A 20,942-nucleotide genomic window follows, 5' to 3' on the forward strand; every position below is an offset into this window, starting at 1 on the left:
TTATCTTGCTTCTTTTATTCTCCAGATTTCTTTTCTTACTCACCATTTCACACTTTAATAAAATTTCTATCCTGACTGAATAAAAGATAAATAGGTGCTTGCTGAGTGTGTGTTTAAATTTTATGTGATTATTTAACTGACTGCTGCTGTACATTACAGAGTAGAGCACTAATTAAACATATTTTTAGCTTAGTTAAAAATTTCATGCACTAGCTCAAACCCTTAAATGTAGGGTAATAAAAATAAACTAAAATAGACTGGCAGTAGGGAAACTCTGAATGAAATTTCTTTTATATTCCATTTTCCTTCCACAACATGTTTCTTATGGCCACATTCAATAATTGAATTTTTGTTTAAGATGATTAAGAATTTTCTATTTTCTAGATAATATTCTTTGCCTTTCTCCCTTTGAGTTCTCCAGATTCTTTCTGCATCTTTTTTTCCCTTTTTTAGCTTAGAAAGTTTTATTGGAGAAACTTTTTAAGGTAGATAATTTTTGTCTTGGGAGAAAGATCAGAGGCATTTTTCTAGAAGTTACAAATGTCAACAGAATTAGCATGAAGAATTGTTAGAAATACAAGGAATATTAGACCTTGCTTCTTGCAAGTTCAGATGGCAAATAAAAGGTTTGCATGAGTTTTCTCAAAGGTCTAACTAAAGACAAAATAAGGAAGCATCAGTTTTTGCCCTGTGATTTTGTTTCCTCACTTGAAAAAAAGTAAAAGTTCATTATTTTTCTCGAAGATGTCTTCAGTGAAGAAAATGTAAAAACTATTAAGACTGAGTTAAACATTATGTTCCATAATATTGTGGCACTGTCCAGAAGTAGCAAATGCTCATGAAAATGTTCTAATATATCACATCCTGCACAGTGTGGGTTCAATTCTATTTTAGACAAATTTAAAGAGACATGAGAGTTCTTATGTTGCTAGAAACATTTTTATAACGACAGTGGCTACTACCATGAACCACAAAACATAAAATCCATTGCTTGCATCTTTCATGGCATTTGGCAAGTTCACTACTATCTGCTAAGCAACAAGCTTAAAGTTAAAAGAGGACCCAGAAAGACTGATTTTTTTTTTTCCTGTATGGCTTCTAAAATCAACTTAGTCATACTTAATTCTTTAACACTCAATCAGAAGTAGTTACTGTACTGGTTTCTAGAGATAAGAACAAGTGAAACTGTCTTTGAGAACAGTAAGGAGAGAGGTTCATGACAAAGCAGGGAGCAAGGGCTATCATAATTATACATCATGGACAATGGGTGCACAGATAGAAAATTCTTATTTAGAATGCCCCTGGGACTACAGAGAAAGCCATAGAGATGATGGGTGGTGAGAGCCTCATTATAGCAGGTGTGGCTGTGCATGGGCAAAAGCCTGGAGGACTGAGAAGATACATGGAATAATCAGGAAGAAATGGTGCAGAGACTGAGAAATATTATATGAAGAGGGGACCTCTTTCCTCATGCCTTCTGAACTAAGTGTGGAAAATTAAAGAGTAAGGGAAGAAACAAGGAAATGGAAATGCATATAGAACATAACAATAATCATGCCATTTAGTGAGCACTGTATAGGATGCTAAATGTTTTACTACTAATTAGTTCATTCAGTTTTATTCTGTAACTCAGTAAGGTAGATTGTTTTGTTTTGTTTTGTTTTGTTTTGTTGTAGGACTGAACCTGCAGCATATGGAAGTTCCCAGGCTAACAGTCTAGTCAGAGCTGTAGCTGCTGGCTTATGCCACAGCCATAGCAACGCAGGATCTGAGCCATGTCTGTGACCTACATAACAGCTCGTGGAAACGCCAGATCCTTAACCCACTGAGCAAGGCCAGGGTTTGAACTTGCATCCTCATGGATACTAGTCAGGTTCATTACAACTGAATCACCATGGGAACTCCAATAAGGTAGATATTATTATTCCCACTTTACATATAAAGAAACTCAAATTTAGCAAGGTTACTTAAATTTGGAAGATACACTGCCAGGAGGGGTAGAGTTAGAATTTGAACCCATATGTTTCCTAGTCTTCTAATATATAAAATTATTTTGGGGAAGGGAGCAGGTAAAGTGTCCCCCAAATGCTGTAGGGACTCAGGAATGAGCCAAGACAAACAAGCGGTGATACTGGAGATGGGATCAAGGAACAGTAGCCTCTGGCCCAGACAAACTAGAGAAGTATTTAGGATCTAGAGCAGAAACTGTACCTGGAGTCCCTATTGGGGAAAGCTGGGGAATTTGTACCTTCCTGTTTTACCTCCTCTGCTATGATTTCAACCTGTGACTTCACCATTTTTAATTTATTGCTGTGTCTCAAACATTCCCAATTGTTTTGTTCACAGACTCCTGAATGTGGAGTTCCTTTCTTCTACCTCAACTAAGGGTTTGTAGAATGTAAACTTTTTCAATTCTATAACTATAAAAAAATAAGAAAATGTATGTATTTATCTAGTTTTAAAAATATCAAGAAAGGAGTTCTCTTGTGATGCAGCAGATTAAGGATTTGGTGTTGTCTGCAGCAGCTGGGGTTGCTGCTGTGGTGCAGGTTTGATTCCTGGCCTGGGAACTTCCACATGCCATGGACAAGGCCAAATAAAAATAGAAAAAAAAAAAACCAAGACAAATAAAGTTTGATTTGCTACCATTTTAATTCTCTATGTAAATGTTTCTTTATATTGGAGTGGATAATATGGAGTATAAGATAATCAAATTAGCCTTTCTTCCTTATCTAGAATGTTCTTTCTTCTTTTTAAGTCTCCAGAAAGTAAAAAAAGTAACCATTTTTCAACACCCAGACCACTTAGATATCACTGTTCTTTTCTGTGAACGCCGTAACAACAAATCTTAGTAAAAATCTTAGTATTTTTTTGCAGCCTTCTTTGTTTCTTATTTGTCTCAGCAGCTTTACAAGAGGGGTCTAAGTCAGGTCAGATCTGAGCCACATCTGTGACCTACACCACATCTCACAGTAACACCAGATCCTTCACCCACTGAGCAAGGCCAGGGATCAAACCTGCATCTTCATGGATGCTAGTCAGATTTGTTTTTGTTGAGCCATGATGGGAACTCCTCTGCTAACCTCATTCTTTATCCTCTATACTGTAAGAGGCCAGCATTATATTTTGCACTGAACATCTAACAATGTCACATAATCTAATAGAATGACTTAAGGATTTTTTTTTGCTTGATACAGTAGGATTTCACCATTTTTTTTTTTTTTTTTTTTTTGCTTGCAATAATAGTAAATCACCACTGTTCTCCCAAACTCTACCTTCTAGATGGCTCTCTCTTCTCTCGCTCTTTCTCTCTTTCTCTGTCTCTTGCTCTCTCTCTCTTCCCCTCTCTCTCCCTTCTCTCCTTTGTGCCTCTCCTTGAAGTATCCACAGTTGGGGTCCTGTTCTTTAACCTTCTGGATAGTTGGCCTGGAGCCAGTGAGGCAGAAAAGTTAGGTTGGATCAGGGAAGCTGAACTGCTGGCTCCCTTTTAGAATGTTCAGGGAAGAGAGAGTCCCAAATAAGGAGCTAAGGGTGAGGTTCTGCTACTTGATTTTCTTAATCTACAGGATAAATTAAATTCATTCATACAAATCACTGTGGCTTAATTTATATTTTCTGTCATAAACCTTACTAATCATCTGACAAGGTCTAGTCAGCCATATTTCTTGTCAGGGAAAGTAATAACACACTGAAAAGAGTTTACTCCAATCCTTCTGAGTTTGTGATAGGTATTTCATTTCATCTCCATGACATCTGCTTATGTTCTATAAACATGTGTGAGGCCTAGAATAAGGAACAAATCATCAAGCGAACTTTTGTTTTAAGGAAATGTCAGCTTAAAAACAGTAATATAAAACATGCTTCTGACTGCTGAAGATGCAGACATTCTTAGCTACTGGCCTGAGTAAATGGTATTACCTGTGTAGATCCCGTGAAGGCCACTTTGTCTACATCCATGTGAGAAGAAATGGCTGCCCCTGCGGTAGGCCCATAACCGGGAACAATATTTACTACTCCAGGAGGAAATCCTGCCTAAAACATAACAAGTAAAATAGTTAAACAAAACATCATTTAATTCTTTGGAAAAAAGAGGATAGTATAAGATCAAAGCTACCTCTTTATGCTAAACTTATGAGTTTTTCTACAAAGAAAGATTCATCAAAGTGTTTTTATTATTATCTATTCTTCTTATTTCATTTCTTAGCTCACTTAAATTAACTTCAAAGTTTGCATTATTGAGGTCTCCTCAGAGTAAGTCCATGTTTGACTTTCATGGATCAGTGCTCAAATGATTGCCATCTCAAGTTTCATAATAGTAACCCAAAAGAGTGTGTAAAAGTGTTTAATAAATTACATAGAATGAAAACAATGCATTTATTGTCTATTCAGCAAAAATGAGAAGCTAAAGGATTTTTAGCTTCTCACATTTTCAGTTTTTACCTGTTGAAAGCTTAGGGCCTACGCCACAGCCACAGCAACACCAGATCTGTAACCCACTAAGCAAGGCCAGGGATCGAACCCGCATCCTCATGGATGCTAGTCGATTCCTTAACCACTGAGCCATGATGGGAACTCCTCTTTTGCCTATTTTAAATTTGAAGTGAAGAATATTTTTAAGATGTGAGTTCAGATTTTCTAAATTTTAAATTTCTAGTGATTAAAGCCTATTTTTCAAATTTTGCTAAGGTATGAAAGATGAAAAATAAAATGCAAGAAAAAGTTAAAACAATCTAGATAGATGAAGAAACTAAATTTTATGTGCTTTTTGCCAGTTTTTGAGCAAGAAAGTAAATGCAGAGGAAACTATAATAGAAAAGAGAATATATACAGATTCTCTTATGGGTAAATGTGTTTAGAAATAATGTAGCCCAGTTGCCACAAGCAAGCATTATTAGCTCAGAGGCCTCCAACTTTCAGATAGACTAGTTTAAACAAATCTGCAGACTTTCTAGGCTATTAGTGGCAGTTATAAACCAACCTGCATTTCAATATATGAAAGAAAATCATTTAAATTTCAGCATGAATTTGCATTCATGAATGTTGGGCAAAAGAAATTAAAAAGTGATCATAAGACTACTATTTGACTTAAGCTTTTGAGTCTGCCTTCCTATCTTCCTTTGGGCAGAAGTTCATTTGGGTTGACTGCCAGAAATCCCAGTCAGCAGGCATGCTTAATGTGTCAGGAGTCATTGGCAGATGATGTAGTTTATAGTAGCACCAGATGAGGTCTTCCTATTGTAAATTAGAACTCCTGCGTTCTTGCACATATTCTGATTTAGGAAACTTACCTCTTTTATTAAAGATGCCACATGAAGAGCAGTGAGAGGGGTTTGCTCAGCTGGTTTGACAACCACTGTGTTTCCACAGCTAAGGGCAGGCCCTATCTTCCAAATGAGCATGACCAACGGGAAATTCCACTGGAAAGCAATATATAACAATAGAGTCTTTGTATTGATGCAAGCTGCATTTGTTAATCTAACTTCCACATTATACACTTCCTGTAGATGTTAAGTAAGAATTGTAGTAGTTTTGTTTAATCATCTGGTATATTCTAATTAAGTTCGTTGTGAAGAGCAACTCATAAATACTAAATAACTCCAGAGGAACTAGATACAGGAAGAGAGCAGGAGAAAGTCATAAAACTACCAAATTCAGTTGTATTGAGTTCTTTTTCTACCAGGAGAAAAAAAATTACTGAATGCTTTAAAAATCAAGCCTTACTATTACATGTATTGCAAATTGTAAGTGTTTAAAAAGTATAATTATTCCTCCCTCCCTATAGATCTTTATATGTTACTATTTACCATAATAATATTTAGTAATATTTATTTACAAGAGAAATATCTTGATAAAGACAAAGAAGTCTAGGGTCTAGGGCTGACAGCTTGGTTCAAAGCTCAGCTCAGTCACAGCCATGTGAACTCAGAAAGTGATATGTGATTTGTACATGATATCATCATCTGTAAATGCTGATAACAGACATTCAAAATGTCAGTATGTATACATTTCAATCTCTAGACCAGAAGATAAGTCATTCCCAGTTCCTCATCTAAGAACATCAGGACATTTTACTGTCTTTTTGTTTGACCTTTTTTACTATGTCAGTTTAAGTGGAATTATTGGTAGTTTCCTATTTGTTGGACTTAAAGGTAAATCTTCATGATTCTGCTTAAAAATGCTGCTTTCTCTAAGAGGAACTTGGAGTATCAAAGCCTCTTATCTAAAAGTTGGATATATTCCATACTCTGTTCCAAATGCCTCTGGCACAGTTTCTTCCATTTAATTAAGAAATTTCATTCTGGATTTGAACACTTTGGTTGCTACTATTCTCCATGATGAGAGGTTCCAATGAGAAAATGGAAAGTGTTGGAGAGTGGTAGGCCATTCTATGCTTCACTGAAACGATTGACGTCTTGCAGCAGAAGTACTAACAGTGACCACTTTGCTATGTACATGTAAAACATGGGTCTTAAACAGAGTATGTACTACAGCTTTTTAAAAAACAAACCATAAAGTAAAAGGCTTGATGATGTTGTAATAGTGAAACATACTTGAGAGAGATGCCAGAATATAGATATATTTCTAGACTACTTAGTTTATACCAAAAGGGTACAGTACAGAGATCCAAGTTCAACAATTACAGTTTGCTCCACATGTAGCAGATACTTTAAGCATTCATTTGTGGCCAAGAACACTTCATTACCAAATAAAATAGATTTAGAATTCATTTTATTTTTAAGACTGAAAAGTATACAAGAGAACAACTTACAGGAATGATCTGGCCACACACTCCAATAGGCTCACTTCTTGTATAAGTGAAAAAGTTTCCATCTGGAAAATAAAACACATAATCATTTTATAGATAAATGTGCTTGATATTCACAGAATGGTGGTTTGGGAGCTGATGTGCAAGGGAAAAAAAAGAACCTTCCTCCAACTATTTATAAAATGAAAAACTGAGTCCTCGAATAGTAATTTGAAATGAGAGGAACTATAAAACTGAGTTAGGTCAAAGCAGTGATGCAAAATTAGAAGAAACCTGAATGATATTTATTGTATACCTGATCTTATAGGAGGGCTACCTTCTAAATCTCACATATTTTCAAATTTTTCTTTCTTTCATGAGAAAGAAAATAAAAGGTGTGTGGCTAAGAAAGATACTGTTAGAGTTCTGTTTCTGAAAGCTTCAAATTCTATGAGTAATTTTTTAAGGTACATGATATAATTTAAAAAATAGTAAAATTAAAAACTAGTAGAATTAGGAGTTCCCATCATGGCTCAGTGGTTAAGGAACCCAACTAGCATCCATGAGGACACAGGTTTGATCCCTGGCCCTGCTCGGTGGGTTAAGGATTTGGTGTTGCCGTGATCTGTGGTGTAGGTTGCAGATGTGGCTCAGATCCCACGTTGCTGTGGCTCTGGCATAGGCTGGCGGCTATAGCTCTGATTTGACCCCTAGCCTGGGAACCTCTATATGCCACCAGTGCAGCCCTAAAAAACCAAAACCAAAACCAAAAACAAAAAGCTAGTAGAATTAAAAAATATGTCCCTATTAGTGATAGGCTTTTCCTACTGGCTTGTTCTAAAAATTTCTCTATCTGCTACCAAACAATAAAAACAAACTCTTAATCTATGGAAAAAAAAGTCAGAAATAAAAGACATTTCTTTTCAATCTGGGTTTGCTTGCTTCTTATGGCTCTTAGGTTTGATGTGCTCATCCCGAGGTTGCATTGTGCTTTGTGTTTTGTTCTGTTCTAGTCCCTCAAAAAGCTTCGTGGCTATCATAGCAGAAAGCTCCTTATCAAGATCTATTTATACTTTAAATGGCTCCTCCCAGTTTGTCAAAGGGTAAAGTAAAATTTTCTAAAATAGCCACAGTACTTGGTCCCAGCATGATCTCACTCTCCCCTTTTCACTTCCTGGCTATCACTCCTGACCTGCTAGATGTTCCAGTTAGATGGGAAATGCACATCAAGGCCAGTCCTGGAGGGTATTATATTGCCCTAGTAAGTTTATATGAATTAAATTCTCATAATGTTCTTCAAATTGATCTTTTTCATATTCTTATCCCATTATGTGCATACTCTATTAAAATACTAAAAGACATATACATTCCCTCACACAGATTCTTAAATTGGGCTATAAACACAGCTCCATCTTTTTTTTGAAACTATTTGAAACAAATGTGGGAATTGGTTTGTTTAATCTGCTGTAACTCTTCTGAGTTAGACCAGGCACAGATGACCATAGGTGACTCATACTGGAATATACAAAGAGGCTTAAATAATTATATTATAGAAAGGATATAAATGTCACCATTGGAATAAAACCCAAATAAATAATTTCAGAGGCCAACTTTGAAAAGTTTGAGCCCTTAGAGAGACAACTACCTTAAATCAGTAATTGGGGGGCATATAAATGTTCTTACTTTAACATTCTCTAAATAACCTATGGTGTTATCTTCTGCATGATTATGGTGAAACAATTTTAAAAGCCATGTGATAAATCTTAGCAGAACTTTCAGGTTCAGAACTGCACTGTCTCAAAGTCAAGAAGAAAATAATTTTGCCCCTTTTGGTTGACATCTTTAAAAAGGAGAGTTTGGAATTTTTCATCTCTACAGTAATTTCCTCACCCCTACCCTCACCCCTGGTGGCTTCCCAAAGCTACTCACCCATCGGTATTGTGCGGCCATGGATCTTGTCAGCCCAGCCAGCACAGTAGCGCAGTGTTCTTATGCAGCCTCCTAAATCCATCAGATATGCATTGGAAAATAGTTTTCCACCATTCATTGACTCCATTGTCTGAAAAAGAGAACGCATCCCAAATCTAAATTTCCATAGACGTTTTCAATTGATAAATAGTCAATATTTTGAGTAGTGGTGTGCTAGAGAATTTTGAAAGTAGAGGAACTCCTGAAAGCAATTTTGTCTAACCTTCTTTTATAAAGAAAAAATGACTGAAAAATGAGTTAAAATGACTCACCTAAGATCACACTTACTTAGGGATATAGCAAGATCTGGGTAGAAATGTTAGTTAAGGTTTTGGTTTCTAAACCCTAGTGCTCCTTCTATCTCAATCTGAATGTCCCCTAGTGAGCGAGCTTTCTGGGAATTTGTCACAATTTGATACATACAGCTTGTGAGAATGACACCCAGTTTGCTTGGTCAGATCAGAGGTCCAATAAGATTTCACTTATTGTATAATACAATTATGACGGACAATTTACTGCTAGTGACCATTAATAATGCCTCAATAATCATTTTTATTTTTATATTCCATGTGGATATAACCAGTCAACTCATACAAACTTAAGTGACTCCTGGATTTTTTTTTTTTTTTTTTTTGTAATCCATGAGTTTTCTTCAACAAAACTTTGCTTTTTTTTTTTTTTTTTTTTTTTTTTTGCTTTTTAGGGCCGTACTTGCATATGAAAGTTCCCAGGCTAGGGGTTGAATTAGAGCTGCAGCTGCCAGCCTACACCACAGTTACAGCAGTGCCAGATCTGAGCTACATCTTTGACCTACACCGCAGGTCATGGCAATGCCAGATCCTCAACCCTCTGAGTGGGGCCAGGGATTGAACTGCATCTTAATGGGTGCTAGTCGGGTTCACAATGGGAGATCCTATTCGGCAAAATTTTGAATTATGAAACACTCACTTTGGCCACTAATATAATAATTATTACTTGAATGGTCAGAATGTAAAGTTCAACGTTTTCTAGTCTAGTGCCCTAATGGTTTTAGGATGACTTATCTCTTCTTTTCCTCCTTTTCTTAAGTAGAACTTTAAAGAGTTCTGTGGGGCCCAGTGTTCTGCTGGGGCAGGAAAGTACATGTAATAAACTCTTAAGTCGGTTCCTCATTTGTTGTACAATCTTATGTCTCCACATTTACTATATGCCACCTAAAAACTTAATCAAACATGATTTTTTGTATGCTTGTTCTGTTTTTCACCCTTAGGATCTTATGCTGATAGAAGCAGTCAACATCTATAGTCCACAGATCAGATAAATTAGGGGAGCCAAGTTTTAAGAAATCCTGCTTTCTTCTTATAGGACATTTGGGTTAATGTTGTAATGCATATAACTTCTAATTTCATATTTTTGCATACTTTGAATTATGTTGAATCTTTGGGTAATAAATGGGCCTTTGATTAATATAATTGCTAATGTAAGCCTTTTTTTTACTGCCAATTAAGATCCTAAAAGTAATAAAAATTGACTCTGAAATATGATATTAGTGTTACTTTGTGTTAAATTGGCTTCCTTGTGATGCCCCTTTGAGAAGAAAACAAGGAAACACTTTCCCCACCCATTTTATGTCCTGAGTCATATAACTGCTGAAATGTTTTTAAAAAAGCATGTATAAAAAATATCATTTTATAAAGACAGGAATGGATTTTTTTATTTTTCACTCTTTTACCTGTAAAAAAAAAATCATTTAATTAAGACTATTTTGAATATGCACATTTCAGGAAGGGAAAAAGTGGCCATTTATTGATTGTCTTGGTGGGTTAGATTATTTATAAATAAGACTTATTTTAAAGCAATATTCTGGGTGCCTTTAACAACCTGAGATTTTTCACTCAAGGAGCTCAGTGGTAAAGTTTAAGAAACTCAGTACATTATTCTAGGATCTTCATACTGCATATGACCTTGTTAAAGGCTCAGCAATTCTTGAGTAAAGGAAAGAAATTTGTTTAATTTGATTTGACTCAGTCTGCCAAAGTTTAGACTATAGAGTCTATTCTGGGCGTAGACCTTCACATCATCTAGAGTCAAAGAGTAGATTACTTAATCTGAGACTAAGTCAATGGTACCGTTCATATATAAGAGATGGCAGAAGTCTTTTTTGTTGTTGTTTGTTTGTAGAGAGTATGTGGTGATCACTAAAACCAAAATAACTTGCCAATTCAAACAATGAATACTTTCTAGAGATTTTGAGTCCTGTCCAGATTGGTTAATACTTACAGCCAGGAGCAGACGATCTCTTTCAATTAAATCAGCCAGTTTGTTTATTAGCTGTCCTCTCTCTGAAGCATCCATAGTACGCCATGGAGAGCCGATCTGAAAAGCTTGTCTTGCGGCCTTCACTGCTTTGTCAACATCCTCCTGCAAGTCAAAGGGAATTCTTTTCTTGGACTAAATACATTAGCAAGTCTGATAGCAGTGAGCACTATGAAATAGACTAAAACTCCTCATAAGCAAGTACTGTATCTTCATAAGCTCAAAGTCTAGTACATTGTACAAAATCAACTTCGGTATGTTGGAATTATACCCACTGCCTTATCTTTGGAATGATGAGTACCATGCATATAGTAAATGCTTACTTTCCTAGAATAAAAATATACTTTAATTGTTGGCTAACATTGGAACACTTACCATATATCAAGTGATGGTCTAATTGCTTTGCACATATTAATTCATTTATTTATCCATAATTTCATGAGTCAGATATATTCCCCATTTTACAGATGAGGAAACTGAAGAAAAGAGAAAGAGGAGATTTTCCTAAAACTCAAAAGATGAAAAGTGGCTAACTGTGGGGTGTTTTTCCTCTTTTTAAAATATTTATTATTATTTGTTGGCCATGCCTGTAAGATGTGGAAGTTTCCAGGCCAGGGATCAAACCCACATCACAGTGAAGACCTGAACCACTGAAGTACAATGCCAGATCCTTAACCTGTTGTGCCATAAGGGAACTCACCAAACTGTGTTTTAAATGGGGCCCAGCTCACTGTAGAGTCTTAGCTCTTCACCACTGCCTTATGCTGCTCTGGTGAATGGGTTACCAAGAGTTCCAGGGAAAGCTCAAGATCTAAGAGTAAGTATCTTCTTGGATCTCTAATGACTCTACAGGCTGTGCACTCTACTGAAGGGTGAATAAAAACTGTTTTGCTGTTGAAGAGTAAGCATTACAAACATGTGCTCATTCCTCTTGTGCAGAGGGGAAAAAGCACAAAGGCAGCAGAGCTGGTGTGGAAAAGGGTTGGTTTATTACAGCCTCACATTTCTCAAGTAGATGCAAAGAGATCCTTTCAGTCCCTACCTAAGTGAAGAAGTTAGTTTCTTCTTATTAAGGCATTGCTTAAAATTACATTAATTCAAAAAATATCAAGTAATGAAGTAATGTCACACTGAGTCTAGGTTTCTTGCCTTCACCCCTGTGTCCTCTCTCACACTTTTTTTTTTTTAATTTTAATTTTTCTGAACTGGTTTTCTCCTCCTGTTCTTTCCTAGTCACCTCAGTTAAGTACTTTCCCTGGCCACTCATTCCCATAGATTTTGGTTCAGATCTCATTGGAGCTCCTATAGGATGTACCTACCACAAAAATCACAACCTCTTCTATTACTACTTTATATATCTTTTTTCCTCTATCAACTCAGTTGCAAACACTTTAAAGGCATAAATTGTCCCAGTGTTCTTTTGTATATCAGTCTGGCATCTACATGGAACTATATAAGCGCCACAAATTGTGGTACCTCTTAGTCCAGTAGGTTGTCTTTTGTGCAGTAGACATAGTTTCCTTAAAGAATCTGAAGGGGAAGTTGTCCTAATTTTTTTTAAGTTGCCCAAATTAAACTGAATCCTTTCAAGGGTGATGCCTTCCCTTTGGGAGGCATGGGCCCCCAAATTAATATCCTCTGCCTTTGATTATATCCCATTAAAAATTCCCAAACTTACAGGTCTGAAAATAAAAATACAAAAAAGTAAATTATTTTCACAGTATTTATCACCACACTAAGATGATCTGGGGCCAAGGTGTATTTTAGAAATATAAGCTGCTCTCATTAGGTCATAATATGATACAGACTTCAAGTGAACATTCTTTCACTGTAATCATCATACACTTGTATATTTTACTGTCTAACTTTTTTTTTTAATTACTCAAAAGGATTTATCACATCTGTAGTTGTATAATGATCCTACCAATCCAATTTCACAGGATTTCCATCCCATAACCCAAGCACATCCCCCCACCCCCCAAACTGTCTCCTCCGGAGACCATAAGTTTTTCAATGTCTGTGAGTCAGCACATGTTCTGCAAAGAAGTTCAGTCTGTCCTTTTTTCAGATTCCACATGTCAGTGAAAGCATTGGATGTTGGTGTCTCATTGTATGGCTGACTTCACTTAGCATGATAATTTCTAGGTCCATCCATGTTGCCAGTATTTCATTCCTTTTAATGAAAATATTCCATTGTGTATATGTGTATGTGCACCACATCTTCTTGATCCACTCCTCTGTCGATGGACATTTTGAGAGAATAATGATTTTATATAATAAAATACATGTATCCTTACTCTCCTTTCTTGAGAAATATATCTATACAGTCATATTTTGGATATTAAGTTAATCGCATTGATTGCTTATATTTGAACATTGTTTTATACCATAGGTTCTCATCTTTTCCAAAATATATTGAAAGAGAACTGTTAAAAAAAAAAAAAGAAAACTTCAAGAATCTGAAGTTGCCAGCATGATCTGTGGATACCACAGCTTAAAAAATACATGCTGATCTGTGTTTAAAAAGATCTGTGTGACACAGCTTTCACTTGGATTCTTCTGCTCAGTGTTCCACCATCAACCTTAGCCAAATATGGTTTATCATAAGCATCCAGGCCTCTCAAAGGTATATGGAATAATTGGCTTCAATACAAGTAATTATGCCATATGGAAAATATGTTTTTGGAAAATGCTGCTGTAGATAACGATGTTTCTGTGGTTATGTCCTTTGGATCATGATTCTCCTTTTCTCTTATATTTTATCTTGCAGGCACAGAAAGAGTAGTGGTAGTTAATATATATCTTTGGGACAAACAACCCAGATTTGAATTCTTGTTCCTCACCTATTAGCTATGTAAGCTTTGAAGCATCCATCTATTTTTCTACCTGTCAGTCCATCTAAACATTTGCTGAATGCACTATTCTGTAGCATTCTTATCTTCAGGATGCGAATGATAAAATGGTGTAGTAAGGAGATTGCCCTTTTGAAAATTCCAATTGTGTGGTAGAAACATACAACCAAATAATCATACCATTATTATAAATCATGTAAAATATTCTGAAGTGAACTGCATTGTGATATGACGTTTCTAAGCTTCAGTTTTCTTATCTTTAAAAATAGGGATAATTTGACTCAGGAGTTGTTTTAAAGATTAAGGTGACACTTGAAACACATTTTCTGTGTGACAGACGTTATGTGACGTTTTCATTAAATGATAGCAAGTGCTATTGTAGTTGAAGTAGTCAAAACAACCTTAAAATAACTTTCAGCAGTTACAGTATATTTTAATTCTTCCTTTCAGTTTTCATTGCCCTGTATTATTTTAGCGTATTATTATCTCATATTGTTGCTAGTCTTCCCAAGCCCATTCTCTTCTCTCCCCAGACTATCTTGCCTATTGCTACCAGGTTAATCTTCCTCAAATAATTTGACCTCATCATACTTTCTTTTTTCAATATTTGCAGATTCTCCCTTTGCCTAAAGTCCTGATGCCAGACTTCTCTTTCTGACTTTCAAGACCTGACATTGTGTGGCCCCACTTCACCAACTCAAACTTGTGTTCACATTTTTCTACTCTATCTGACCCAACTACTTCTCACCTTTGTTCCTATAATTCTCCTTGCCTAGAATGTCATACTAGCACATGCCTTTCCTTTCAAAATCTTACATATTCTTAAAACCCAGCTCAAATATCACAACCAGACTAATCCAGTTTGATAACAGCTACTAGTTGAGAGCTTACTAACCTCCAGGCACTATGCTAAACCCTTTATAACCCCACAATTACTACTGTAGTTAAGCATCACAGACCTGATTTTATAGGACACAAAATCTAGCAGATAGTAGAACCAAAGATTGGTTCTAAATCTAACTCTAAAATCCAGTTTTATAGCTCTCCAAGACTATCCTGATAATGCTCTCCTTTGCAATGAATATCTACTGATACTTGTGTTAAAAGGTACAATAATTTCTTACTATTCGGCCCTCTAATAAACAGGCCCAAATTTTAATATTTAAAATTATTAAATATTTAATAATTTTTTTCTATCTTAAAAACTCATCATGTTATATTGATTTTATATAAGGGTTCTTTTTATATGAATAATTTACTTATATGGACATTTACAAAATAATTCATATTTTAGTTGATTCTGTTATATAACAAAGCTTTTACATTAATCAAAACTTTTAGGCATAAGGCTTTTTGTAAATTATTATTATTACTATTTTATTACAGGGCTAGTATTTCTTGACTTTTTAATGGAAGACAAATATTTTCAAGGATGCAATTTTTAACTAGCCAGAAAGTAATGTGATGCATCAACTGAGACTTTCTACCGTCAGTAACACTTTTACCTTACAGTGTGTAAAATGTTCCTTTTTTGAAGTAAGGGACTACAAATTGAAAGTATGAAGACCATCTGAATGATGAAGTATCACTGCCTCTTAAGGAAGTTAAGGAAGAACTAAACTCTTTCATCCCTCCCAGACTGTGCATTTCCGTATTGAATTCATTCAGATTTGAAGAAAATAGTTATCAGACCAGTTTTACTTTTACACCTGTCACAGGCACTTACTTTAATGGACATTTACATTTATCCACACCAATTATTTGTTAGGTCATGCTTTAGTATTAAAAGCAGTTTTGGGGATTAGTCAGTATAGCCTAAAAGAGTCACTGAAGTGAAAAGAAAACAGTTCCCACCCACATCTGTGCTTTGCTTTGTAACCTCCATTTGTTCTTGCCCCTCCTCCTTTCTTTATAGTGCCATTGAAAGGCGGTAACTAGCCCATTGTTAGCTCCATTCTACTTATAAATTAAATCTTTAAAGCCTCTTGACTCATTATCTAAAGAGTCAGTTCCAGAATATTAGGTTTACTGTGACCATGTAATTGACTAGATTTGTACCTTTCACTAAACAATATTAGAAGTTACTATATATGTGTTGGCAAAATTGTAAGAACAACAATAATTATTTTAAGACAAATGCTAGTAGATCACTTCAAAAAATACGATGACAAGAGCACTGGATTTTAAGCAAACTGTTGCTTAGTATGGACAGTTTATACTGTAAACAATCTTAACTGGAGAGATCAAATATCCAGCCAACTCCATTACCATCGTGACCTGATTTGAAGCTTTGCTGGATGTTAATGAATGTTTTTAATCTACATTTGCACAGAGGACTCTGCTCTTCTAGGTGCAGGAGTAGTTGTCCACAAGCAGAGAACAAATAAACAGGAGATATTTCTAAAACAGGAGATATTTCTAAAACTTCACCTGCGATCATCAGCTTTCCCTCACTACACTTTAGGAAGAAGGTAACTCTAACCAACGGTACCAAGAAAAGTCCTCAAATTGTCTAACAAGATTTCACCTGGAATTCCAGGCACAGACTTCTTTTTCTGATGAAACTAATCCCAGAAGCCAGTGGCAAAGTGAGACATCCAAGACCTCAGAGCTAAAGCATCAAGGATTGTTTGTTTGTTTGTCTTTTTCACTAATGCAAACTGCAAATAGTTGCAGTCTCCCTCCTGAGTGGCATTTATACCTCTGGAGAGAAAGAGTAGGCAGCTGTTAGGGGCTCAACTCTGTCGTCACCTTGCTAGTTACTGCTTTTCCTACCTCCTCAAGGTTGTCAGAGCTACTCAGACACCCACAAGGGCTTTTAGAGTAATGTAATGCTGAGTAGACCTCTAGAAATCTCTGATAGAAACTGTTCTTTTTTGTTGAATTTGAAAAATTGATTTTTCTCTTATTTTGGGGAATGGCTTATAGGGCACAGGCTTCTGGGTCTCCTAGAGCATACTGCCCCAGATCATCAGTATTTCTTTGCCCAAGTTTCATCTTACACCATTTCATAGAGATGCAAATGATTATCACAATATAGTTTCCAGTCATCAGCTTTTAGACAAGTAGTTGTCTAAATTCATGCCTCCTACTAAATGCTAATACCTGAAAGGAGATACAACTTACAGTTTAATATATTAGTTCAGTGCTTTTCAAAGTGTATTCCTGGACCCTCACTCAATCAGCAACATCAGCATCACCTGAACATTTGTCAGAAATGCAAGTTAATCAACCTCAACTCTCGAATTGTTGAAATAGATTCTGCAGTGGGTTGGGCTCAGTCATACGTGTTTTAACAAGCCTTCTAAGAAGTTCTAATGCAAATACAAAAATTTGAGAATTACTGTTTTAGTCAGTAGTCAATTCACTATTAGATCCCTAAGGTGAGGAAGTGGGGTATATGGGAAAAAAAAATAAGCTCAAAGCTTGATGAAGGCAAAGATGATTTCATTTATCCACTAGCTATAGTGTGTTAAATGTTGTGGGAATAAAGGTAAGATGTAGCATCCATCTCTACAGGAGGCATATTGTCCCAAACAAATTGACTAATAGCTATAAAACACAAGGGTTAGAATATGAGTAAATGTGATGTTCTGTAATGACACAGAAAAGAGCATTTCTATCTGGGGAGGTTAGAGAAGGCTTTAAAGAAATATAAAATCTGTAGTGATTGAGGCTTTGTTACATGCCTTGCAGTGTTAAAAAACATTTTACACGTTTACTTATTTAAGTTCCCCCAAGTTTTTCCTATGTCCTCATTTTACACAGAAAGGAACAAAAACTTCAGGAGAGTAAGTGCAAATGTGGAACTTCTGTGCTGTTACCACAGATGGTGATTTGAACTAGGTCCTAAGGACTGTACCATGGCCCAGAGCCTCAGACTGACATGCCAGTGTTGGGGCATGGTACTGGGCATGGTGAGCTTGGAACTTTTATGTTGATGGGATGGCCCAGGATGGAAGCCCGAAACAAAGTGTGATTTTTTTTTTTTTTTTTCTGCCCAGCGGCAATGAGAAGCTCTTGAAGAATTTATGCACGGATGAACTCTGCTGTATAGAAAGTGAAATCTGAAAGCAGGTGACAAGTGTCCCCATTCTTTTCTGCTTCTACTTCTCAGGCTATTGACCCCTCTGTCTAAACTGCATTCTTGCCCCTCAAGGCATGGGTCTTATTTCTTCTGATAATATTGCAACCTGAATCCAGGACCTTTCCTAAATCCCAAAGCCCCTCAGGTATATCACTACTTTTGAGTAAGTTTTCAAGGTGTACTAACTTGAGGTTAGTTGATTGGGAAGAAGATAAGGAAAGAATGGAGACAGGACAGGAACATGATTCCTGCAATGAACTGAATGTAGTGTCATGAGTAGAATTATCCTTTGCTGTTTTTATCTCCCAATAAGTAGTCTTTTCAGGTAGCAAAATAATTTCCCTCTTCATATCATACATGGCAAAAATTTAAAGCTTGATAACATCTGGACATCTAAAGACCAGAGAAATCTTTTCAAATTAGACCTTATGCTTTCCAAAGTATGTGTTCAACTAAAACTTTGGAAGGCATTTACTCTCTTCACTCCCCAGCCTATTTAATATTACCCTTTCCTACATTTATAATAATCACAGGGTAAGTCAATGGCCCTACCAGCTACAAGCTTTTCTGGGGTCAGAAACCCAGCATTTGAATGGTGATTTCCTTCTTTAGTAAGCAATATCTTCTTGAGTAAATTACTCAACCTTTCTATTCTGCTGTTTTGTCATTTGTAAAAGTAACTGAAAGTAGTACGTTCCTCATAGGGTTGCTTTGTCTATTAATTTTTTTAAAAAAATTAGTATTAAAAATTACCACTTATAAAAAATTTATGTTAACTTTTGTTGCTAATATTATTGGAAAGCAACAATACTTTTAATTTGTGATTCAATATAAGTCACTTTAAAATTCAACTTTTAAGGCACCAATTAAACTTAAGAAAAAAATTTGTATGAAGGATTTCTTTACTTCTTAAACCTGTGACCACTCACTTCATATGCAGTCTGTTTTTATAGTAAATATAGACACTATTTCAACTGAAAGACAAGCAAGGGAAATGCTATGAAAAGAATCACACACACCCAGAAACACAGGCTCATCAACATTATATGACTACTGAGTGCCCTTTATGTACCAAGAACATTTCCTCAGATGCCCTGGAAACTATGTTTTCATGACTTGTCTATTTGAACATAGAATGGGGGTTGGGAGCTCAGAATGGTGAGAAACAAAGAAACCTAACATAAAAATAGAATTAGTGTTGGGAAACTCACCTTATCTCCTTCTTCTACCTCGCAGAGTTTTTCCTCAGTTGCAGGATTAAAGACTGGAAATTTCTTGCCACTCACTGAATTATGCCATTCATTATTTATGAAAATCTGTAGAGATGGAGAGAAGATAAGTAAAAGGACATTTATGCAACAAATTTTGGACACTATTTATATTTAAAGGACTGCAGAACACCTAACTGAAGCCAGTGTTAAAACCTTACTCCCTCACATACCTGCCCCCTCCAAAAATTTTTTGGCTGTTTAAGACATTTTACATACACGCATATGTATGCATGCATGTACACAGGCCTGTGCACGTGCCTGCACACATAAACACAGGAAAGTAATACTTTTAAATTTCATTAAGATATGAGGTCATTTAAAGACTAGAAAATACAAACCAGATAAAATAATCTAGAAAAAGATGCTTTTATCTGAAATAACCATGCATTTGAGGCAAGAGAGAAGGCATTAAGTGAGCTTGATTTTTATGAATCATTGTCTATTTTCCACTTCAGATTCTGAACATACTCATTTTAGGCTACTGGTGACTTGGTAACATAAGTGACTATTTTCTGATCCTTTATTTTACTGTCTTAAAGGTAGCCTGAGAGAGGATTTTAAAAGAAGATTGCTTTGGAGTTCCCGTCATGGCACAGTGGTTAACAAATCTGACTAGGAACCATGAGGTTGCAAGTTCGATCCTTGGCCTTGCTCACTGGGTTAAGGATCTGGCGTTGCTGTGAGCTGTGGTGTAGGTTGCAGACGGGGCTCGGATCCCGCGTTGCTGTGGCTCTGGCATAGGCTGGTGGCTACAGCTCCGATTCGACCCCTAGCCTGGGAACCTCCATATGCCGTGGGAGCGGCCCTAGAAAAGGCAAAAAGGCAAAAATAAATAAATAAATAAAAAGATTGCTTAGGAAAAAAATTCGCTAGTAACATTTTTTCACTGACTTTTTTAAGGTATAAAGGCTTCATTCTGCTTTCTTGAAAAAAGGTAATTTGTCCAACATGAAATCAGGTACTAGATTTCTTAGTGCTATCTGTGAGAAGTTGACCTGCATCTAGACAAAAAGAGGGGTCTAGAAAATTACGGAATTTTGTTCTCTGTACACATTAAAATAATAGGAATATTAAGAAGTGTTAGTATGTCATTTAAAAGTCTGAGTTTCAACTTGCTGTCCTGAATTTGCTTTTCATTGTGGAACCTAATAGACCTTTGATATCTCATTCATCTTTTATAGGGTAAAAATATTTGATGAAGCCACATTGAAAAGTAGTCCTTTTGTGATGAATAAAGTTATGTTTTGTTTCTGAAAAAGCTAGAATTTCTTTCCCCTCCTTTGATCCTATTATTTCTTGCTTATTCTCCTTTTTTCTTATTCATTGTTGAAATTAAAAATAATCATAAGCACAGTGTTGAATATTATGTATTGCAACTTTTTGTTAGATTTATTTTTATAACATTAACTAGTTTAATTTTAAATCACAGCTAGTTGACATGTGTAGCTTTTTTTTTTGCTTCTTAGGACCACACCTTTGGCATATGGAGGTTCCCAGGCTAGGGGTGGAATCCGAGCTACAGCTTCCAGCCTATGCCACAGCCACAGCAATATGGGATCTAAGCCATGTCTTCGACCTGCACCACAGCTCATGCTGGATCCTTAACCCACTGAACGAGGGAAGGGATTGAACCTGCAACCTCACGGTTCCTAGTTGGATTTGTTTCCACCACACCATGACGGGAACTCTGACATGTATAGTTTTAAATAAAGGGGGACATGTGC

The 20,942-nt window shown here is 36.0% G+C and overlaps 1 protein-coding gene and 1 long non-coding RNA gene across 3 annotated transcripts in view; one reads left to right on the plus strand and one right to left on the minus strand.

The window, feature by feature from the left end:
* The window catches only part of LOC110255694 (uncharacterized), a 94,164-nt gene that overhangs the window by 63,236 nt on the left and 9,986 nt on the right, over positions 1-20,942 (plus strand). The window contains exon 3 of one of the 2 annotated variants that reach the window (XR_014841787.1): positions 17,865-17,937. This is a non-coding gene — a long non-coding RNA (uncharacterized LOC110255694). Of the gene's footprint in view, positions 1-15,246; positions 18,838-20,942 lie in introns of those variants that run through there. The other variant, XR_014841785.1, reaches the window with a different exon arrangement.
* Positions 1-20,942, minus strand: part of ALDH1A1 (aldehyde dehydrogenase 1 family member A1) — a 54,285-nt gene that overhangs the window by 20,466 nt on the left and 12,877 nt on the right. Inside the window, exons 2-7 of the mRNA XM_021064911.2 lie at positions 19,159-19,263; positions 10,973-11,113; positions 8,675-8,804; positions 6,770-6,831; positions 5,289-5,417; positions 3,919-4,032 (exon numbers count right to left, since the gene is read on the minus strand). Coding sequence (XP_020920570.1) covers positions 3,919-4,032; positions 5,289-5,417; positions 6,770-6,831; positions 8,675-8,804; positions 10,973-11,113; positions 19,159-19,263 — 681 coding nt within the window. The remainder of the gene's footprint in view (positions 1-3,918; positions 4,033-5,288; positions 5,418-6,769; positions 6,832-8,674; positions 8,805-10,972; positions 11,114-19,158; positions 19,264-20,942) is intronic.

The sequence above is a fragment of the Sus scrofa genome, chromosome 1 (genome assembly GCF_054392235.1).
Source record: "Sus scrofa isolate SSC_HxYL_T2T_F1_AM1 chromosome 1, Sscrofa_HxYL_maternal_Yorkshire_Landrace_v2.0, whole genome shotgun sequence".
NCBI lineage: Eukaryota > Metazoa > Chordata > Mammalia > Artiodactyla > Suidae > Sus > Sus scrofa.